This window comes from Protomyctophum bolini (genome assembly GCF_963924005.1).
Source record: "Protomyctophum bolini genome assembly, chromosome: 17".
Taxonomy (NCBI): domain Eukaryota; kingdom Metazoa; phylum Chordata; class Actinopteri; order Myctophiformes; family Myctophidae; genus Protomyctophum; species Protomyctophum bolini.
In genome coordinates this window covers 19,054,853-19,077,554 of record NC_137878.1, presented here as the reverse complement: position 1 = coordinate 19,077,554, position 22,702 = coordinate 19,054,853, and the positions used below count along the sequence as shown (strand labels likewise).

General features: G+C 41.9%; 1 protein-coding gene across 1 annotated transcript; it reads left to right on the top strand.

Moving 5' to 3' along the window:
* Window positions 1–108: 108 nt before the first annotated feature.
* Window positions 109–22,190, top strand: chrna11 (cholinergic receptor, nicotinic, alpha 11; the record flags this gene model as incomplete). The annotated part of the gene is made up of 10 exons (XM_080786726.1): window positions 109–160; window positions 4,515–4,654; window positions 4,820–4,864; window positions 6,361–6,470; window positions 6,961–7,040; window positions 12,624–12,791; window positions 14,255–14,449; window positions 18,525–18,611; window positions 19,299–19,408; window positions 21,444–22,190. 10 exons carry the CDS (start codon window positions 109–111, stop codon window positions 22,188–22,190), a joined length of 1,734 nt encoding a protein of 577 aa, XP_080642852.1.
* Between the last annotated feature and the right edge of the window lie 512 nt (window positions 22,191–22,702).

Below are 22,702 nucleotides of genomic sequence, written 5' to 3'. Positions count from 1 at the left end.
CACACACACACACACACACACACACACACACACAAGTGTGTGCGTCACACACATACCAGTTCTGCTCTCAGCTCTTCTCCTCTCCTCTTGTTTGCTAACCCCATCAGGATGTGGTCCTCGGTGGCTCTGCTCCTCTCTGGATTCTTCTCTTTGATCCACGGTGAGCCATCTGCCCATCTCTCCATCACTCCTGTTGTTGTTGGGGTTTAGTTTTTTGTTGCATTTGTTTGTTTGTTGTTGTTACTCTGTCCAGGCGCTGCATGGGACCTATAAGCAGAGGAATGAGCCGGAATAGAAAAATAAATAAGGTTCGGAATTACTTCATTCAGCAAGGAATGTGTTTCTGTTTTTGTGCTGCTGGTTGGTATCTTGAGTTGGAGCAGAATGCAACATGAAAGATCACAAGGGCAGGGAGAAAATGTTGCCAAAGGAATCTGGCTCACTTGTTTGCTGGCGTGTTTTCTACAGTGGGCGACTCGTTGTGAGCTTGTAGATCTGCTATTTTCAGCATGCAACACCAGCACGCACAAAAGTATAAATCAAGGCTGACTCATGTTTATTGGGTATTTATTGCATGTCACTGACATGAGCTGTGTGTCTGGCACTTGATGACCCTTCTCATCACAAGAATCACGCAAGCTAAATAAATTATATAGGTAGGCTACAGTATGTCTAGTATAGTGTGTACATTTTACTCTGAACGTGTAAAAATGAAGCCGAATAGAACCGGTCCAATTTTATATTCTCAGAGTAAAAATGACACTGGATCTTCCTGTGTACATAAAAACAGTACATAAATACCGTAAATATGAGGAGCTGAAGCTGTTGTGATCAACACTTTTGCAACAATTCTGCCTTCATCTAGCTACCGTCTTTCTCTTGCAAAGAGAGCTGTAGAAGGTAAAAGCTCTGGCAAACACATCCTTTCTACTGAATAGAATTTATGGATCTGCTCTCCTGTGCACCCTGTCCCTCGTCATGGTGTAGTGAACGTCTTTCTGCAGCGGAGCTTAGAGGCTCATTACAACAGCTTTAATAGTATTGGTATGTCTTCTTCATAGCTTATGTGCTCATGCCCTATTGTGATTTTCTGTCAGTCAGTTCAAAGGGAATTTAAGAAAGTTTTGGGGGATGTCTATATCCAGATACAGTACATTTTTTGTTTTTACATTTGTATGCCACACACACACACCTCTCAATATGGCTGAAAGAAGATAGTTTTTTAGCATGGAATGAAAACGATGTCCATTTGTCATTGGAGAGATTATACTCTTAGTAAAATGATGTACTTTAAGGGGTATTTATTTTGGGTTTACTTTTTATTATTACTTGCTCACGCACGCAAGCTCGCACGCACGCACGCACACACACACACACACACACACACACACACACACGCACACGCACACGCACACGCACACGCACACGCACGCACGCATGCACGCACGCACGCACGCACGCACGCACGCACGCACGCACGCACACACGCACGCACACACACCTTTATATATTTTCAATTTTTTGTATTTTGTCTTTGTGTCTTATTGTGTTCATTGTATAGGCTACTATAGTTTATTATTGTTGACAAATATTGAAAGAGAATATATATTGCCCTACAAAGCCAAAGTGCAATACATTTTTGGACGCAGTGAGCTCCTGTATTTATTTGTCTCATACAAACACTTAAAGCCTTGTTTATCAGTTTGACTCTTTATGTAGTTACTGAACTTTGGCTTTGTAAGGCAGAATAGTATATGTAAAGTCTACCAAACTATTGTGATAGTATGGTAGATGGCAAGCACATTCTTATCTGAACTCTTCACATTCTTAACTTTTCATGAAGGTTTTGAGAGAATAATTATATAACACACAATGTGTTTTGATAGATTGCGGAAGGACATTATTATTATTATTACAACACTCAACAGAATGACAGTTTGAGCTTTCCTTTGATCTGCTGGTAGAAAACAAACACAAACACATGTAATGGTTTGCAAAAAGCATGGATGATGCACGCAACTATATAGCTGAGTAGAATTGTTGAAGGTACCTTTGAATAGATTTAGTTTTTCTACCATCCACTTGATTCCACAATTCTCTATTCACGCCAATTGCACACGTCTGTATAGAACCACCAATTAGAAATAAGCAGGCAGAAGCAGCATTCTCACACTCAGTTGCTGGCGATTTAATACATAATCTTTCATGCTGGCTGCCTATGACCATCTAGCATGGTTTACATTTTTAATATGCAGGATAATCCAATAAAGTACGGTATATTCACACTTCACAAGAGCGTATTATAAACTACAAAATATTTTTTATTCAACTATTAACATAACACTGTTCCTTTAACGCAGTGTGTTAAAGGAAAGCCTGAGGACATTCATACAAACATTATAATAAATTCATTAATAGCAATTATGCACTGAGGAGACTTCCTGTTAGCTTTTAATTCTGTTTTACTAGCTGTATGGTTTTGAGCCTTTTTGAGTCTGTTTGCCACACTCTCCCTAAATGTATCGATTTTAGGATAACTCTACAGAATAAGAATGGAATTACTTACTTGCTTACTTGCTTACTTCAGTATATGACATATAGAACTATTCTGATTCTAATTCAGATTAAATCACTATGTTCAAAGGCACATTAATTGCAATAGAACAGCCGAACTGAAGAGACAAAATCACGCAAGAAATAGAATAGATGTAAAAACTAAGAGACATTCCACTGAAAATGACCTTTTAAAGACTGCTTTTTAAGAGATTTTTTATTACTGTCTGTCATTCCGTACATTAACGGTGAATGTTCCATCACGGTTAGCTTCACCTTTCCCTCGTGTTCTTGTCCTTGAGTTCTTAAAACCATGGATGTCAGTGCAAATAGAGATAGAGAATGGGTGCTTACATGGTTGTAGGAGAGCCTTCCTCTCAAAATGTAAAATATTCTTTGATTCTCCCTGTCTCTCTCTGTTGGATAGATACAGTATGTGACTGGAAAGTGCAGTAACCTAATTTGTGGGTGTAATATATTTTTACGTTCTTTTGTCTAATAGTTGTATGGTTTTAGATTTGGTTTTTTTACGGCATGGTTCCTATGGGCCGAGCCATCTAGTAGAGGGTTGTGTGTGTGTGTGTGTGTGTGTGTGTGTGAATCAGGGTTTAATCTCGCAAACCACTATAGCGACCAGTGCCAAATTCCTGGTGCATGCTGTTAGTAGGCCAATGAAGTAACTGTTTCACAATTTTTGCAAATGTTTAACTTTTTAAAACGGTGGTCAATGATGGTGGAATCGGGGTGAGAAACCATGCCCAAAAATGACAGACATCACAGTACTTACTGTACGTCACAGTACTGATGTGATGTCATAGATCACTACGTGATGATGAAGTGCGTTATTACTTGCGCGAGCAGAGGGCAAATACTGTTTTTGGCTGCGCCCCTCGACCCATTGTATAATTGGCTCCGTATGTTGGTGGCGTCGCTCGGCCAATTAGGGATTGGCTGATGACGTAACTATGTGTTTTTATCTAAAAATAGCATCGTTGAAAGACAAACATTAAAGGCAAGCTATATATAGGAGGGGCTGGCGGCCATCAAAAAGTCCATGGATGCTGATAGTGTTGTTATAGGAAAGGAATTTTGTTTTCCATTGGTGTAAGTTTTATTTTAAATGTTTGTTTATGGGTTTCATCTTTATTTGATATATTTTATAGAGGGAGGGACAGTAAGTTGACAAGATTCAGAGATAAGTTGCGCGCACGTTGGCAGCTCGACAGAGTGCATTTCTAGTTAGACCCTGCCTCTTTTTATTGTTTTATCTGTGGTATTATTGTTGATATTGTTGGATTGTTACCTACTTAGAAATGGAAACATCTAAAGATCAGAATTTAAATATAATTCACATGGGTGATTGTGTTTGTGAGTGAATGTGAGAGTTAGTGGTTCAGATAAATGTCTACAAGGTGGTTGAACTGTTCTGTTCACGGTATCATCTTCTTTTTCCACTTCTCTGAATCAGATGCCATCTCCCACATCATCACGTCACGCTAATATGCCCTTATCATCATTAAAAAAAATTAAAAAAAAGAATAAGAATACTGTATGTACCACTATTCTTTCCACTAGTATTGGCCTTTGTCTTGCATGATATTTTATAGGATCGTAGGAACACTGTCTGAGCTTGATAGTACATTACCACTGGCCCTTAGTACATTACCACTGGCTGCTGGCAACTGGAACTACAAATATGAGCTTATTCTACACTTGTACTCTTAACCCCACCATCCATATTCTGGGGGGAACACTAGTGTTGTGACAGGTTGTGAGCTTTTATATCAGCTATTTTTGGCAACGAGATTTGGTGTAGATGCTAGACGGCAAAAAATGGTCCAACTACAGAGCCAACTCAGGCCCAGTCTAGAGGGGAAGACGGAGTATTATGACTTAAATGTATGAAATGCAACTCTAAGTCATACTACACAAATGTAGCTGTAAAACCATCTCCCCTGCAGTGTCGCTGCAAGGCCCTCACCAAAGGAGCCTGCTAAAGGACCTGCTGAAGGACTACAACCGGATGGAACGTCCGGTGGCCAATGATTCTCACTCACTGCAGGTCTTCTTCTCAATGAGTTTGATACAGATCATGGATGTGGTAAGTGTTTCGCTTTAGGGTTTGCAGTTCGCACAACGTTTCTCTGGATGTGTGGGTTAAACTGTAAGGACATAGCTATTTATGCTCTTTCTTCAGTTCCAATGTTACTTGATCTTGTCACGTAAAGAAGGTTTTGCTCAAAATGTTTGAAAATGTGTCTTCTAGGACGAGAAAAACCAAGTCCTTACTACAAACATTTGGCTGCGGATGGTAAGTCCAGCTGTGGTGGTGATGGTGGTGGTGGGATATTATTGCTCTAAGACTTTCAAACAGCAGTTGGCTGGGGTAAAAATCATGCTTTTACTTGATCTGAAGTTTTATATTACAGGTAGACAAAGCTTTGTGGCCTGTCTACTTAAAAACCGAGCAAACCTGCATGGAGAGAAATCGGAAATGAAGTCATTCTAAGGGGGCAGAAACTGTAGTAATGTGTTTTCTTGAAGTTTGATTTCAATGATCTAAGAGCTGTGGAGAGACTCAGGGCTCCAATTTCGTGGCAGCCTTACCCGCGACATGGCCCGCAATTCAGCCGCTGCCCGAAAATTACAAATATAGGAGCTTCCTCTGTCCCTTAACGGTATTTTGGTCCAGTGTCACCCGCTATTCTTTTTGCAGACACCGGTATTTGCGCCTAGAGGTGTGGTCATGGGCGTGCTGGCACGCTTTCCCCTAAATTGCTATTTTGGTCACACACATTTGGGAAAGCGATAGTGGAGTTTAAAAGCACCGGTAACTTACCCATTAGCCGTGCCAAATTAGTTTGGTAAGAGCGGCACACACCTAAATGGAGATGTCCAGGCACAGACTCAGGCTGCGTCATCTCTCCAGCTTATTCTCCTATTGCATGTCTTTGTAATTTTAGTGCCAGGCAGTTATTTGTGCCAGGCAAATTTGTGCAGCATGCACGATTCCATTTGCTCGTTCACCCCATAGCAGCAAATGGGGTTTAATGATTTTGCCGAACTTTCCTTTTCGCTTCAGGGGCGGGGGGTAACCTGACTGCCAGATGGAGGCGGTATTGGGTAACCATGTTCCCCAACACAGCATCCATCTGAGATCGCTCAGGGGATTGAGCTAACACCAAACCGCTCCCGGTTCGAACCAATCAGCGTGAGCTAAGGGCGGGATATGTGCGAAACCGGATGTCTGGGGAACATGGTTACTCAATATGATTGGTTGTGTTTGCACGCCCACATGGTTATAGACAGACGGTCCCATCCAATCATCTACCAAGTATCTTGAAAAAAAGGAACAGCCCCGTCATCGAATTGGCTCCAGAGATCCCAGATCCCAATAAGCTGTGAAACAAAGTGTAGCAAGCTTCTTGGATCTGGCAGCGTCAGGTTGGGGGGGGGGGGGGGGGTGCATCAAGACTTCAAGGCAGCAACACATCACTCTTCCATGGGCTATATAGACCGTAAGGCTATGAAGCAATATAGAACTGGGCATTACGGGCAACGGATATGGGATCTCTTAAAGGCAATGGCACGTGGACTGGTGATTGGTCAATTATTGTAACGCCCAAACCACACCTATGCATAATATAACGGGTAACGGAGGTGTTTTAGGGATTTAGACAGGTAACCAAAATACCAACTTTAGTGGGGGAACACCCCTTCCCCACTGCTAAATCCCCAAACAGTGTATTTAGAAAGATGAGACGAAATTGGAGCCCTAAGTGTACCATACCTGTCTGTATCTGATAGAGTTGGTTTGACCACTACCTCCAGTGGAACCAGACTGAACACCCTGGAGTGAAGAACCTTCGCTTCACCACGGACCAGGTCTGGACACCAGACATCCTGCTGTATAACAGGTAATACACGCATGCGCGTGCGCACACTCACGCACGCACACACACACACACACACACACACACACACACACACACACACACACACACACACACACACACACACCGTTGCACATTTTAATACTTTCAATTGGTATATTATATAAAACCCATTTTCAACCTGGCATCCCTATTTTGAGCATGTCATAATAGATTTTTAAAGATTTCCCAGAAGTTTCCCAGGCAATAGTCAATTAGCTTGTAGATTGACTATTTTAACTACTTTTGTGCTGCACTGTAATATGGTATAAAATACGGCAAGAAATAGGGCATTTATGAAGAAACAAAACAAGATATAAGATTTGTGCCTTGCAGCGACATTATAGTAGTGTCTTTTCTGTACATACTCTAATAAATGTTCTTACACACATTTGCTACTTTACTCTGCATAATGAAAACAGAGAAAATGTCAGAATGTAGTGTTCTTTAAGTTCTCTCCTCTCTCCTTCCTTAGTGCAGATGATGACTTTGACTCTACCTTCAAGACCAATGTTCTTGTCAATTCCAGTGGATATGCAGAGTACCTACCGCCAGGTGAGGAATTATCTTCCTCTTCTCCTCCATCATCCATGTGTGTTTACTGCACTTTGCTCACAGACGCTGCTGGGTAGCAGAGAAGGAAAAGTTGTTTAAACAATACTGTACATCCATCCATCAACCTGTCTCTACCTCTTTCTCTCTGTTGAACTATCATGGGGTTTTTGCAATACAGTACCAATTGAAGTGTGCATTTATATACAGTAGCTCCTTTATCCAAGGTACTCCAAGTACTGACAGGTAAAGAAACATATTGGACAGACAATCCAACAAGCACAAAACAAGCAGGTATATTTACACAGGTAGACTATAGACATAAGGTAACACAATGGACAATCAACTCTGGAGGCACAGGGTGGAGACAAAATTGTGCCCGATTTGCTGGGACCAGATTACATAAATGACCATATGTCTTACGTCATCATTGAGAGCTAGTCGTACACATACACACCATGTACTCTGGTCCCAGCAAATCAGGCACAATTTGCTATTTTATTTTACAAATTACATATATGTGACTAGCTCTCAATGATGACGTAAGACATATGGTCATGTATGTAATATATCTGTGCCTGATTTGCTGGGACCAGATTACATACATGACCATATTTCTTACGTCATCATTGAGAGCTAGTCATACATAATTATGTATATGTAATTTGTAAGTTGATTAGCGGTATACTGTGGTTACTTTGCGCCAAAAACCGTCCCAGCCAACCCGCCACTTTTGATGCGTATGCAAATAAAGCAGCAAAATTGTGCCTGATTTGCTGGGACCAGATTACATAAATGACCATACTGTATGTCTTACGTCATCATTGAGAGCTAGTCATACATATACACACCATGTACTCTGGTCCCAGCAAATCAGGCACAATTTGCTATTTTATTTTACAAATTACATATATATATATGTATATGTATGACTAGCTCTCAATGATGACGTAAGACATATGGTCATTTATGTAATCTGGTCCCAGCAAATCAGGCACAATTTTGCTGTTTTATTTGCATACGCATCAAAAGTGGCGGGTTGGCTGGGACGGTGCATATGGACCGGGCGAAAATATTACTTACGCGCTCTGCTTGCGCAAGTAATCATTATGAACCTCCCTTCCAAGTTTTGTGACTATAGCCCTTATGGTCTCTGAGGAAAAATACTTGAATGAGTTTTCGGATTTTCCCATTCATGTCAATGGGGAAATTTAATGCACAAATAAATTAATATCAATTAAATTATACATTTCTCAAGCACACCATTCCTGAAGAAGCCGACCAATTTGAGATATGGCTCAAGTACGTACTGTCAAAACTGTGGGACGAGTAGCGAATAAAAAAAAGGTTACTCTAGAAGAATAAAAAGTGAAATAATAATAAAGTGTTACAATTACAATAGTCTGGTTGTAGGGCAACCACACTAAAGTCCGGTTGTAGGGCAAAAAAAAACAGATTGAGACAACATATAACCACAATGCCACAGGTCTGACCCCTGCACAACACATTGTTAGCAGGTAGATTGGCTATATTTTTTAAAATCTTTTGTCCATTTTCACCTCATATGACATATGCCCGACACCAGGTTGAAAGTGTTTAAACAACCACATGTCCAGATTCCAGCCATGCCTGCCTTCCACCTAGAGTCTTATAGACGCACAACTTCTACCTGGTTGCCAGACACTCTGGATAAGCATACAATGTGTATGATCAATCTCATTTAAATTTCTCTGACGCAATGACGTATCCTATATTATTATTACATTATTTAGCCACTGTTTTCTAATTCCCGATGTGCCATCTTACATCTATAAATAGGATTAGAAAGTATTCACTTCCCTTTCGTAGCCCGGAGGCAAAAGCTGTGAAGCCTCTGCAAGCTGCGGCTCTCTGTGGGGTTCTCTTAGGACTGCACTTTACACTCTCTTAAGTCATCTCATGCACTTTAAAGAACGCTCTTTGATGCAATCTCATGTGCCAGTCTGAAAGAACTGGATGTATGAAGAAGTCACGTAGCGCAAGCTGCGAAAGATCACCTTGTCAGTTTCCTTTGGCGGCCATGTTTATTGCTCAATGTAAACACAGTTCCTTGATGCTGTGATTTAGATCGCAGTCAGTCAACAAACAAGAGGAAGAGGGGGGTTAATTGGGTCTTCCCTTCATGACATGCTGCACAAAAGTAGACAGACAGATTGTGGGAAAAAGAAAGAAAAAAAGAAAGATCAGAGTGAGTGAGTGAGTGAGTGAGTGAGTGAGTGAGGCAGGCAGGCAGTCAGCCAGCGAGCGAGTGAGCGAGTGAGTGAGTGAGTGAGTAGAAGAGAGGGAGAAAAAGCAAGAGAAAGGGTGAAGCATGAGATGTGAAGAAAGATTGAGAGACAGAAAGTGAAAGGAGCATAGGGAGAGCGAATTATCTACACCAAAATAGGGAGAGAAAAGGATTTAGTCATGGGTTGTGTGGGAGAGCGATACATCACGTCTACCAACCCAGCCAGGGCCCTTCCTTATAAAGCCTGAACGCAATTACTGAAGTCTCTTGGCCTTGGTATTGTCAAGAGAAGAAAGGCCACGGGGAGCTGCGTGGCACTGGCAGGCATGGAGCAGATGAACCGACTGGGGTGAATAATTCAGAAGCAGTTCCCGGGTGGCTGATGGCTGCTCTGTGCTCTCATTTTGGGGAGCTGCTTTTGTAGCTGGGGGTCTGAAGGTGCCGTCTTGTGTTTTATTTTGGGACTCTGCTTAATTATGTCACTGGAGATGAGAGGATGTGCCTCTAGGGTGAGAGCTGGAGTGTTTTGGGGTGGAAAAAAGTCTGTGAATCCCACAAGAGATAGTTTCTTCTTGAGAATTTGTTTTCTTGAGTAATAGAATTAGGAAGTTTGCAGGGAACTAAGCTGAGAGAGAGAGAGAGAGAGAGAGAGAGACGGTTGCAAAAAATGTTGTCTTTTAAGATAATAATGTCAAGGTTATCATCACTTATCACTGGGAGACAGACAAAGAAAGAGAGGGAAAGAGAGAGAGAGAGAGAGAGGGGGGGGGGGGGGGGGGAGGAACGTAGAGTTGCTAAAATATAGGCTACATATAGGAAACCGCAGCAGTGCTGTGTATTGCAAAAGGAGATAAAAACCTGCTTTTAGCTAATCAGGGTAGTGCCTCAGGAGCTCCTAATGGGAGTAATTATACAGGACGGGAGGCAAGCTGTTATACAGGCTCTGGATTAGTAGCTGGATTTTTAGAGATTGCTGCATTTTGTTTTGTGACATTTAATTTGTTTTTGACTCTGGCAATCATGTGTGGTCAATGTAAAATTGGCAAAATCATATACAAACACATTGTCCGAGGCTTACAGGTCTTTAAATAAATACCTTTTGAAACGTCTATGGGAAAATGAATGGTGAATTATCTTCCGGTGCCCTCGCAGGGTGCGGGACTGCTATGCTCTATATGGCACTGATCTAATAATGGCAGCATGGAGTCTCTCACTTCAGAGTTGCAATGTTGAATCCTCCTCAGATCAAAAGGATCCTGTACATAAAGTTTATGTTTTCCCAACTGAACATCTGACTGCTGTACCAACATCGCTGCAAGCTTGTTTATACGCTTTTCTTTCTTTCTTGTTCCCCCCTTTATCTCATTTCGTATGGAGGATGTCTCTGATCGTGACTTCATTTTCACCTCAGCCAAAATACTATAAGCTTCAAACTTATCATTGCAGATTTGGTTACGGGCATGATTTAGTCATTATTATTATTGTTATTATTTTCATTCATTTATTTATTTTTTGTTCCCATTTGCACAGTAGTAAGAGTACTGACATTTTTTGGCATCTTTGGTCTCGGGGGGAGGGGTGGGTGGGATTGTTTGTTTTTGTGTTTTTTGTTTCTTGTTTTCTTTAGTCATTCATGATGTTAACGTATCTTATTGTGATTTTTTGTCTTTAATAAAAAAACATTTGATAACAAAAAAAAAAAGCTTCAAACTTATCAAAGCTCAAGACGTTCTCCATCTCACCCCACGCACCATTGACATAGAAACAGAGGTTTCTCAGAAAAGGATTAGGTTAGGATTTAGAAGATGGCCTCAGGGGACAGGAGAGATAATCAGACCCAGAAAATTGGTTTTCATAAGATAGTGAAATAGTAAATAATCGTTTTTTCTGTGTAGCACAAGTATACTGTACAGTATAATTTACCTAACACCTAACACTCTAGCAGTGCCGGTTCTAGGCCTTTTGAGGCCCTAGGCAACATATTATACAGAGCCCCCCCCCCCTCCTGCTTTGCCACGCCGGATAAAAATTGTAAATTTGCCATGAAAATGCTTCAATCTGGTGCACTTTGAGATCAAAATTAAGAAGCTAGGTGGGGGCCTCATGTGGCCAGTAGTAGTGGTCCTACCCCCCCCCCATGAGACTTACAAATCCCAAATGTTTATAAACAAATCCCAAATGTTTGTAAACAAATCCCAAATGTTTATAAACAAATCCCAAAATGTTTATAAACAAATCCCAAATGTTTATAAACAAATCCCAAATGTTTATGAACAAATACCAAAATGTTTATAAACAAATCCCAAAACCCATGAGACTTGGTCCTACCCCCCCGACCATGAGACTTACTGCAGGTCAACTGGTAGTGGTCCTACCCCCCCCATGAGACTTACAAATCCCAAATGTTTATAAACAAATCCCAAATGTTTGTAAACAAATCCCAAATGTTTATAAACAAATCCCAAAATGTTTATAAACAAATCACAAATGTTTATAAACAAATCACAAATGTTTATAAACAAATCACAAAATGTTTATAAACAAATCACAAATCCCTTGGTCCTACCCCCCCGACCATGAGACTTACTACAGGCCAACTGGTAGTGGTCCTACCCCCCCCCATGAGACTTACTACAGGCCAACTGGTAGTGGTCCTACCCCCCCCCCATGAGACTTACAAATCCCAAATGTTTATAAACAAATCCCAAATGTTTGTAAACAAATCCCAAATGTTTATAAACAAATCCCAAAATGTTTATAAACAAATCACAAATGTTTATAAACAAATCACAAATGTTTATAAACAAATCACAAATGTTTATAAACAAATACCAAAATGTTTATAAACAAATCCCAAAACCCATGAGACTTGGTCCTACCCCCCCGACCATGAGACTTACTACAGGCCAACTGGTAGTGGTCCTACCCCCCCAATGAGACTTACAAATCCCAAATGTTTATAAACAAATCCCAAATGTTTGTAAACAAATCCAAAATGTTTATAAACAAATCCCAAAATGTTTATAAACAAATCACAAATGTTTATAAACAAATCACAAATGTTTATAAACAAATACCAAAATGTTTATAAACAAATCCCAAATCCCTTGGTCCTACCCCCCCGACCATGAGACTTACTACAGGTCAACTGGTAGTGGTTCTAGAGCCTAGAGTTTTTGGGGTGGTCCCCAGATGACAGTAAAGTGACATTTAAGGATTTTTAGACCTTTTTAATATCTAAAACAACTCCAAAGTGTATATTTTCTATAGTTTTTGTTGTTTAATCTTTCTTCCTCCCCCTCCCTCTCTCTCTCTCTCAGGGATCTTCATGAGTACATGCAATGTGGATGTTCGCTGGTTCCCTTTTGACAGCCAGGAATGTGAGCTGAAGTTTGGCTCCTGGACATATGACGGCTGGTTGCTGGACCTTCAGATGAATGAAGCTGATACCTCAGGCTATATGCACAATGGAGAGTGGGACCTAGTGGGTGTGTACTGTGTGTGTGTGTGTGTAGGGGTGAACGGACAGGGTGGTCCGTTAAATGTCTGTGTTCAGCTGTTCTCCATTTACATTTGAGCAATAAGTCACACTACATTGAGTATCTCCATCGTGTTGAAATTTCATTAATATATTTTCCGGGCTATGGTATAACCAGCAACTCAACATTTATTAATGTCAGGAATATCTTTCCTTTCCTTCCTATTTCTTTGCCCCAGTACCCCTTTTTTTTTACGGCATGGACAAAGGTCATTCTGTCTAGATTAGAACAGTTTTTGTTGTGCAGACCAATCATTGCGCACAAAACAGAACCACACCTGGCCATAAACCGCCTGGAAGGAACAACAAGGAATCACTTACACCAATGTTTTTCTTGTGATTGACTTTGTTTTTTGATGCGCTTTTGTAATTTTGTTAAGTATAAAAGGACATGAACCTCACTAGTTAATTTGCCCACAAGCAGCCAGTTGTTTGTCAGTGCAGGGAAGGGCTGTGCAAAAATATTGACACAACCGAGAATCACCAAATTGGTTTTTCACAATCCTGGATTGATTACCCTGCCCTTCGTTTCAATGTATCCTGGGCTTAAAGTTATCTGGCACTACGCCGCTTTTCTCTGTTTATTTTCACTCATGCATTAACTTGTCATGCCCTTCCAAATTGAGAGAAATGCAGTCCCAAATGGCAATCACAACACTCTTAATCCATGCAGCATTTAGAAACAACAATGCTGTCGGATGGTTCACAGCATGTATCTTGTCACACACACATTCTTTTTTGGATGTTATCAAATGATTTAATCTCCGTCATCAGCCCTTATCAAGCCAGTTTTTCCTACATATTGACGTTGTCAGCCATTGTCCAACGTCGCGTTTGGCACGTTGTCCGACTACTAACCCTAAATCTAACCTTAACTCTAACCCTATCCCTAAACTCAGTCTTAACCGGCCACGTAAGTAAACATAAAGCGAAGTTGTTGTATAGCGCAGTTTCATGATATTTTCACTACGGCGGCAGTAATTTCACTTCGCCGTTTCCTAGTTGTCTACTCACGGTAGGCAGTATGAAGGAAATGTCCATATTACTCCATTGCCTAGTCTTAAACTCTTAATAAGAAAATACTGGTGATTATCGGTTGATAACATTCGAAGCAGGTGGCCAGGAGGAACATTCCTATCAGCTGTTAACCTGGAAGTGATGGAATAGGCTAGTTGGAAACTTGATTGTCATTCAAACAATCGCTGTGCTACAGCTGACTGATCTGGATGATTTTAGGATATGTTCATTCATTAATGTTTGTAAAATACAGATGTGCTTAATTCACAAACTGGAAAGCTAGTGACTTACCTACAACGTACTATTGATAACTAAAGATTGAACAGGAAGGCCATGCCCTTACTATACTCTGCCTTGTGTTGTTTTAACTTTGGATTTCCCTGTGTCTACATCCAGGAGTTCCAGGCACCAGGAATGAGGCGTTCTACGACTGCTGTAAGGAGCCCTACCCTGATGTCACGTTTGTCGTAACCATCCGACGGCGAACCCTCTACTATGCCCTGAACTTGCTTATCCCGTGTGTGCTGCTGTCTTCTATGACCCTCCTCATCTTTGTCTTGCCTGCAGATTCTGGAGAGAAGATCTCACTGGGTGAGTGGACCAAGGACAACAACTTAAACGTCTCCTATTCCTTGTCCTGCCACTTATTGTCATGACTCATGGTCAATGTCTGCTCTATACTACTACTACATAGTGGTTCTTTGAAATGCTTGCACTCTAGAACTATAACAAAAAGTCCTTCTGCACAACTACAATTGACAGGTGCGTCGGATAACTGGAACTAGTAGAGCAAAAATAATCCCGCACACTGTCTTCACTTGAGTTTAGATTTTATTGAGCAACGTTTCGGTCGTCAGACCTTCATCAGCCATGCCTGATGAAGGTCTGACGACCGAAACGTTGCTCAATAAAACATACCCAATGGGGTGGAGAAAGTAGCCCTGCCGTTAGCATAGATGCCTTATCTTGACCAAGGGGACTGCCCTTTGGCTGAGCATAAAATGTTTGTACGTTTTATGTCTTTGACTTGCCACACTCTCCTGATGGAGAGAAGCAATTGCAATGATTCATCGATTGCCAAATTCATCAATGTAAGAGTAGGGAGAACCACTGCATATTGTACTAACATACCATAAAGATTGGATAAAATAATGTTTTATTCATAAAACAATAAGTCCCAGACTGCAGGTTCAAGTAGAAGACTGTGGCAGAGAGATGAAAGAGTGGAGGAAGAGGGTTTACAGCTGGAGTGGAGAGGGCTTACGGCAGTAACGGCACAAAATATAACGATCGGAAGGGAAGGGACACAACTGAAGGTAGAGGAAGGAAGGAGAGAGATGGATGGATATGGGAAAACAGCAAAGTGGAAGAGAGATGGGAGAGAAATTGATAAAGGATGCGAGGGGAAAGCATAAGGGAAGGAAGAGAAGACTGATGAAGAGAGGGGTGGTGGTAGCAGAGAGAGAGAGAGAGAGAGGAAAGGATGCTGCAGACTACTAAACAGAAAGTGAAACTTTGGAAGGGACTAGACGCAAACCTGGAAGAATAATAGCTGCAAATAATTTCCATTTCAGTCAGAAACAATCTTGCCATGGATTTAACCATTTATTGCAAACACATTACCGTTACTAGAATTTCGTGGACCTTCAGCCCGCTCATCCTAGCGCCACGCGTCGCAAATGGAAAGAAGGCAATATCGGGAGGGCAGTAGGCCTTGGAAAATCAAACATGGCAACTAATGTTGTTTTCATATACCCAGTTGTTTGGAAAGTGCAAACTTGGCAACCTGACTGAGTGGCCCTATTTTTTGTTTTGCTTGTTTCTATTTCCGGATAAAGGCAAGCAAGTGGTTCTATATACCAAGTTGCTTGGATGTTGCAAATGTGGCAACCTAGCAAGAATACTGTACTGTACTGTACTGTACCGTACCGTACCGTACCGAACCGTACTGTGCCATACTGTACTGTAGCGAACTGTACCGTACTGTACTGTAGCATGCTGTGCTGTACCGTACTGCTGCGCCCTGTGTATGTGTGTGTGTGTGTGTGTGTGTGCAGTGAAAAGGGGAGGGGGCGGGGAAGGTGGATTGTGTGATGTAATTTGCATCACAGTTAAATGTTGCACAATAACAGTGTGTCTGACAAATGTCATATTTGTACAGTAAATATGGCAGTTGTGGGGAAGCGATGTAGTGCATATGGATTGGGGTGGCGTGCAGGATTCTTTGTGCATGGAGAGATGTGTGCTAACGGAGTGGTTTGGTAGGAGAAGGGCGAACGGATAAACGGCCATGTGTTTGTGTACCCACTTTCCATTAGGGTAGAAGGATAAACGGCCATGTGCTCGTGTACCCACTTTCCATTAGGGTAGAAGGATAAACGGCCATGTGCTCGTGTACCCCCTTTCCATTAGGGTAGATTGGGTAGAAGGATACTTGGTGCTGATGGCTCCACTCTTCAGATTCTCCCTGAGCTTAAGTCAGCTATGTACAATAGAAACCCCTCCCCTCTACAAGAGCTGGCTGAAAGCAAGAAATTTAATTTCAGTTTAACCTTAGAGGCATGCAAGACATTTAATTTTGTTTTTTGGTTTGGCCATGCAACTCTGAACTGGAAAGGTGGAGGCTGGGGTGGCAAAGCTTTGCGGAGGGAGCCATACTCCAATGGACCACCTTATTCTGAGAATTTGCTGTGTGCAGAAATGTGTGGCGGATTAACATGTACTCAGTCAGCACAGCAGACTGACAGCTGATTACAGCTGGGGCATAGGACTCCTGTGTCCTGCATGAACTAACACAATTTGTTTTAACCATGGGTTAAGGTTCTTACAGACTGCTGTTTTTTTGTGTGTGCATTTTACAGCGTTTTTTCCCCGTTTTCAAAAAAAGGCCAGCATTCTTTATGAATGATTTATTTTAGATTTTTTTTATATATTTTAATAAGGTTTATTGGAGGATCACATGCAAGAGGATATCAAGTATTATAGAAGTATCCACATCTTAAATATAGGGTCTATTCATTCTAATCTAAAATCAATCATCAATCAATCAATCAAAGAGTAAATTGTCCCTCTAGCGAGCCATGGTTCTCAAACCTTTTCATGTCAAGGACATGTCAATATTTCGTGCCAGGGACCCCCATAAATGAATGTTGTTAAAATGTTTAAATATATTCAAATATATGTTAAAAATAAACAAAAGACAGATCTGCAAGATCACAATGTATCGCATTGTGAGAGGTTGTGCTGCTCTTCACGTCTAAACTGTGGTACTAGACTAAAGGTCGGGGGAGTCACCAAAACCATTAAGGTGTCATCTTCTGGAAGCATGACGGTGCACAGCAAATTCTACCACACCCCAGCCAGTAGCTTAATTTGGGATCTAATCATATCTTGTTTTGTATAAGAGTTGGACGGATGGACCTCACCACAAGCAAGGCTGAAAACACTCAGAGTTAATTACAAATACGATTAGACTCAGGTCTAAGTGAAAGCACAGGAAAATGACCAAAAGAGGTCGAGGTAGGGCTGCATGGAGAGTATACTTGATGAAACCGTGCCAGCGCAGCAGTGATGTCAAAGCATATCTTTAACCCAAATACAGGATGCATTACACAGCTTTTTTTTGCTACAGGAAAAAATGCCAAGCCTCACACGCGGCCAATTAACCTATTGATGTAATTAAGGTCTAGGAATTGATTAGCCAGAGAGAGAGAGAGAGAGCTTACAGTACTGCCTTCCAGGAATATACTGTGTCACTACTTGATGGACGAGTTACAGGGTCCATGGGGTGTTACAGGGTCCATGGGGTGTGTGGTTGGGGACAGTCACTGGTAGCAAAGGAGTATGCAATTACATTTAAATACTTTCTCTAGACAAAACCTCCAAAAACCAAAACCTCCAAAAGAAGCACTCATTAATTTTGAAAGAAATACCCCAATCGGAAATAAATTGTATCTCTTGACCTGTGTGGGCTTGCACGTTTGACAGATCTGTAACTGAGTGCTTTTGAATGAGTCCAGTTATGCCAAGAAAGCACTCTTAAAATTTGGTCTGTGACACAAGTGAGATGGATGGAAGAGAAGACATATGAAGATGGAGCTAATGTAGGTTTAGAGTGTGTGAGTGAGTATATAGGAGAGAGATAAATGGAGATTGTGTATTGTTATATTGTACAACATGTGCAGGAGTGTGAGAGCGAGTACATGGGTGTATTTGTCTGTGCACGTTACGTACATGCACAGATGCAATTTGGACACTGTAGTGTAAAAAGTATATCCATAAGTAATTTACTTAGCAAGCATTAGTCTGTCACACATACTCATTTGCATCCAAATAAATCAAGCCTAATCTAATCATATGAAGTCAGCTATCTTTGGTTTGACCATTTGTCAAAACACTGACTGAACACATTTAGTTGTTTGTGGGAAAGTGCTTCGTGCACAGAGCGTAAACCTTGAGCCAGAGCCTTGCTTACACCCACGACAGAGCCTGTCGTGGGTGTAAGCAAGTGTGGGATGCCATAAATTACCTAACAAAACATTGGCCAAATATGGCTACAGTGTGAGGGCTCATTTATTGTAATCTTTCACTCTGCATCTCTCTGTTCTGTCCTACCCTCTTTTCCCTATGTCCTCAATAACCCCTTCTCTCCCCCCTCTCTCACCAGGTATCACAGTGTTGCTGTCTCTTACTGTATTCATGTTACTGGTGGCGGAGATTATGCCAGCAACTTCTGATTCCATCCCTCTTATAGGTATGTGTGCATGCCCGAGTTTGCGTATGTGTGTGTGTGAGTGTACTGTATATTGCAGGATTACAAAGGAAACCCAACCTGGATTAACCTTTCTGTGATTAACATTGTTTGACCTGAATTTGGCAAATTGTCCTTTATGGCATCAGCAAGTTTCATTACATCGAACCCATAAAAGAAACCTATAAAATGTATCATACAGCTAAATAAAATCCATGTATTTACATTTTAAATGTGAAAATGATGTAATTTTCTTAAAAGTGCACTTTTTGGAGATACAAGGTTCATCCACGCAACAGCAGGGATATCGTATGCATGTGCTGTATGTGCCTGAACTAATTGTTCCTGCTTGGTGTCAGAATGAACTGCTTTTTGAGGCTGGGTGATTCTGGCCATCTGGTTGCCCTTAAACTTAATTGGGTAAATAAATCGCATGGGCTCACTGCTACAAATTAGGTTTAGCAGGCAAACTGGAGCCATCGACAGATGCGATGCCATCTTTGTGCCTAAAGACACAAATTCTGACTATTACAAACTCCAAAAGCGCAGAGTCGTGTGGCTCAGCACTGCGCTTTTAGCATTATACTTGTTATTAAAGATGCCTCTTACTTATTAAATGATGCACTTACTGTACCCGATGATGCAGCCTAACACTATTCCCCCCTCCCTCCATCTCCACGTGTCTCCCAGGCCAGTACTTTGCCAGCACTATGATCATCGTAGGGATGTCAGTCATTGCTACAGTGCTGGTTTTGCAGTATCACCATCATGACCCCAACGGAACAAACATGCCCAAATGGGTAAGGCTGGAGCTCATTATACGTTATTACATTTGTAATTACCTTTACCTACATTCATTACAAACCAATTACTTGCATGTTTTAAAGCACAATCATCCGAATCTCCTCAATGTAAGGGTTAGGTAAAATGTAAAAAATATTAATTAAAAGTGACATTTTATGTCAATTAAGCATCAAATGTTCCCTTTGGGGTACGCCCCTTTAAGATGTGACATAATTTGCTTTACATTGGTACAATCAATCATTTTGTCAGAGAAAGCTGCATTTTGTTTTTGTGATGCCTCATTTAGGAACAAAAAAACGTAATATATATTTAATGATAGATGATGTCATGTGGAGTACCAGCCACATAAATAATTTAATACAACTATCTGAAACTCATTAGCTTAAACACACACTCTGTTTAAGTTATTAAATATTAGGCGTTATCCCATCAGTTCCATTGCACCATAGTAACATGATTCTACCTTTCTGCCATTTTCGGTAACTTTACGTCTCTCAGTCATCACCGCCTCTGCTTTTTTCTCTCTGCATATTTCAGTGTCTTCATCAAACACAGCACATCTGACTTTCACTGGAGTATATTTTCAAAGCAGCCTGCATCCGTGGGTGGATTTGGCTCGACTCTTTTCACCCTCCAGATTTAGCAGTGTTGAATGCCAGATAGTATTTTTTTTTTTTTCAAAAGAGCATCCAACATGTTTTGTTCTAAAACAAGTGGAATAAGAGTAAACATTGTGGCCAATTATTTTAAATTAAGTTAAGACCTTTCCTTGCAAAAAGGCAACATTTTCTGATTTTCTGCGACCACACAGCTATTGTAAGCCACTCTTGACAGTCAAGGACAGTCAAGCACAAACGGAGAACTGGTTGCAGCTTATCACAAATTTTGCAAATTGCATTACAATAAAACTAAATTATGACATACTGTAACTGTACATATAAGTTATTTTGAATATGAACGTTTTATCAAATCTTTCATGACTGCTCAGAAAACATATGAGCAGATGCTGTATTGATTGACACATCTGCAAGGCCTTTCTGTTGATAAATGGCCCTATTTAGACAACCCAGTGGCCAATTAAAAAGCTAATTGATGGGGTCCAGAAGACGATATTGAACCAGCACAGTTCATAATTGCACACCGGACAAAAACAACAACAACAGGGACTATTACCTGGCTAATGAACTCATGGGGGAGGGTGGGGGGGGGGGGTAATTGAGAAGTCATCTGGACAATAGCTAGTCATTACATGCCAAACACCCATCTGGTCGCTGTGAGGCTAATGTGCCCTTTCAGGGGACTTGACCAATCTCGGTAGAGGAGCATTCATATAAAGATAAGTTGAAAATGGAACAGAAAAACAGAAAATACCGTAATTGTACAGAGAAAGCTGGACAGAAAATAACATGTCGAGTAGGACATAACAGAATAGAACATGACAGAACAGAACTCGCCATGACAACAGAACAGAGCAGAACAGAACACTTTTGGATAAACGGAGCAGAACAAAATAGAACAGCGGAACAACGTTGCAATTTCCAGCTCCTTGCCAGAGGATATTCTAATATTTAGCTGACTAAATGCCCCCGATTCTTTTAAGCCTTGCTATAATCCCATTACCGTCATGCCGCAGTAACCTGCCACTCAATTCTGTTAATACCACTATTTGGATTAAAATCAGGCTTTATAGCACAAGTAGCCTTCCTGCACTGAAAGAGTAAACTGCACAGAGATCAGTTAAGTATTCTTTGCTAGAGGCACATTAATTGTGTGTATCCCGGTGAGGATTACTGTTATGCTAAGCATGAGTCCACCACCAGCACCAGCCACAGACTCAGTCATCAACAGGAGCGGGCTATTAGGCTCAAGTGTAGCGATGGCGTGATGCCAGGTTCAATGGACGTGGGTGGTCTTTTCCTTTCCTGCTCTCATTCCCTCCCTTCCTACCTTTACCTTCTAAAACCCTTATCCTCTCTACCTCCCTGCCTCTTCCCATATATTCTGCACACTCTCTCTCTCTCTCTCTCTCAGGTGCAACTTGTTTTGCTGCAGTGGGTGGCGTGGTTCCTGCGCATGAAACGTCCGGGGGAGGGTGATGACCCCGAGCGGCCACCCTGTGCCCCCCACCTGCGGCGCTGCTCATCCGGCTCCCATAGCGGCAGCATCCCCAACCCGCCGGACCCCACTCTTCACCCGCTGCACCCCCAGAACCTGACTCCGTTCCAGCAGACCGGCCCGCTCCTCTCGGGGCATCCCCACCTCCACTCCCAGTCCAGTACCAACAACAACGGGAACCTGCTCTACCTGGGCTTCCAGAGCCTGGACGAGCCGTCGCTCCTCCAGGAGAACATCCGGAACAGCATCTCGACGGGACCTCCGCGCGTGGCGGCCAGCCCACCTCCTCACCTACCGGGCCAGTTCTGCAGCTCCCCGCCACCCCCCACCCCTAACATGGACCCTGGTGGGTGTCCTTGTCCCAGCAGCACTGTGTCGAGCGGCGGGGGCTTCGGCGGTGGGCCCGGGGTGGCAGGCGGCTGCTCGGCCGGCATACTGGGAGACCCTCAGCTGCAGGCCATACTGGAGGAGGTGCGCTACATGGCAGACCGTTTCAGAGAGCAGGACGAGGCGGAGTGCATGGCTGACCAGTGGAAGTTTGCGGCTGCTGTAATCGATCGTTTGTGTTTGGTGGCGTTCAGTATATTCAACATCATATGCACCATCTCTATACTCATGTCCGCGCCCAACTTTGTGGAGGCAGTCTCCAAGGACTACGTTTGAAAACAGGGGAAGGAGGGAAGGCGGGAGGGAGAGAGGGAGATTTGAAGAGGTGTGTGAAACTAGGTTTAGGCTGTGAGATGGAGTGGGCCAGCATCCAAGAAAATACGATTTTCAAGGAGCATAGACACGATAATCTGTTTGTGAGGGACCAGAGAATGGCAAAAAATTATTATACAAATGGTTCCCTCTTGCCATGCATACAGCTTTATGGTAAATTGAAAGATAAAGAGAAAAAAGGTAAACGAAGAGGCAAGATAGAAGAAACGTTGATGAGGTTAGGAGAAGGGGCAAGGCTTTATCAGCTCCTTGAGAAGGTGAAATGGATTATGGTTAATTAGAAACTTTCCCAGAGACCTGAGGCAAAGATGAGCGAGAGGGGGCAATTAGAAGAGAAGAACTCAGTACAATTCCTTCACAGATAAGGATTGGAGCCCTTGGAGTGACAGAGATATTAAGAGAGGGAGAGAGGAGGAAAGAGACAAGTAGATAGATAGAGCAGATAAATAAGACAG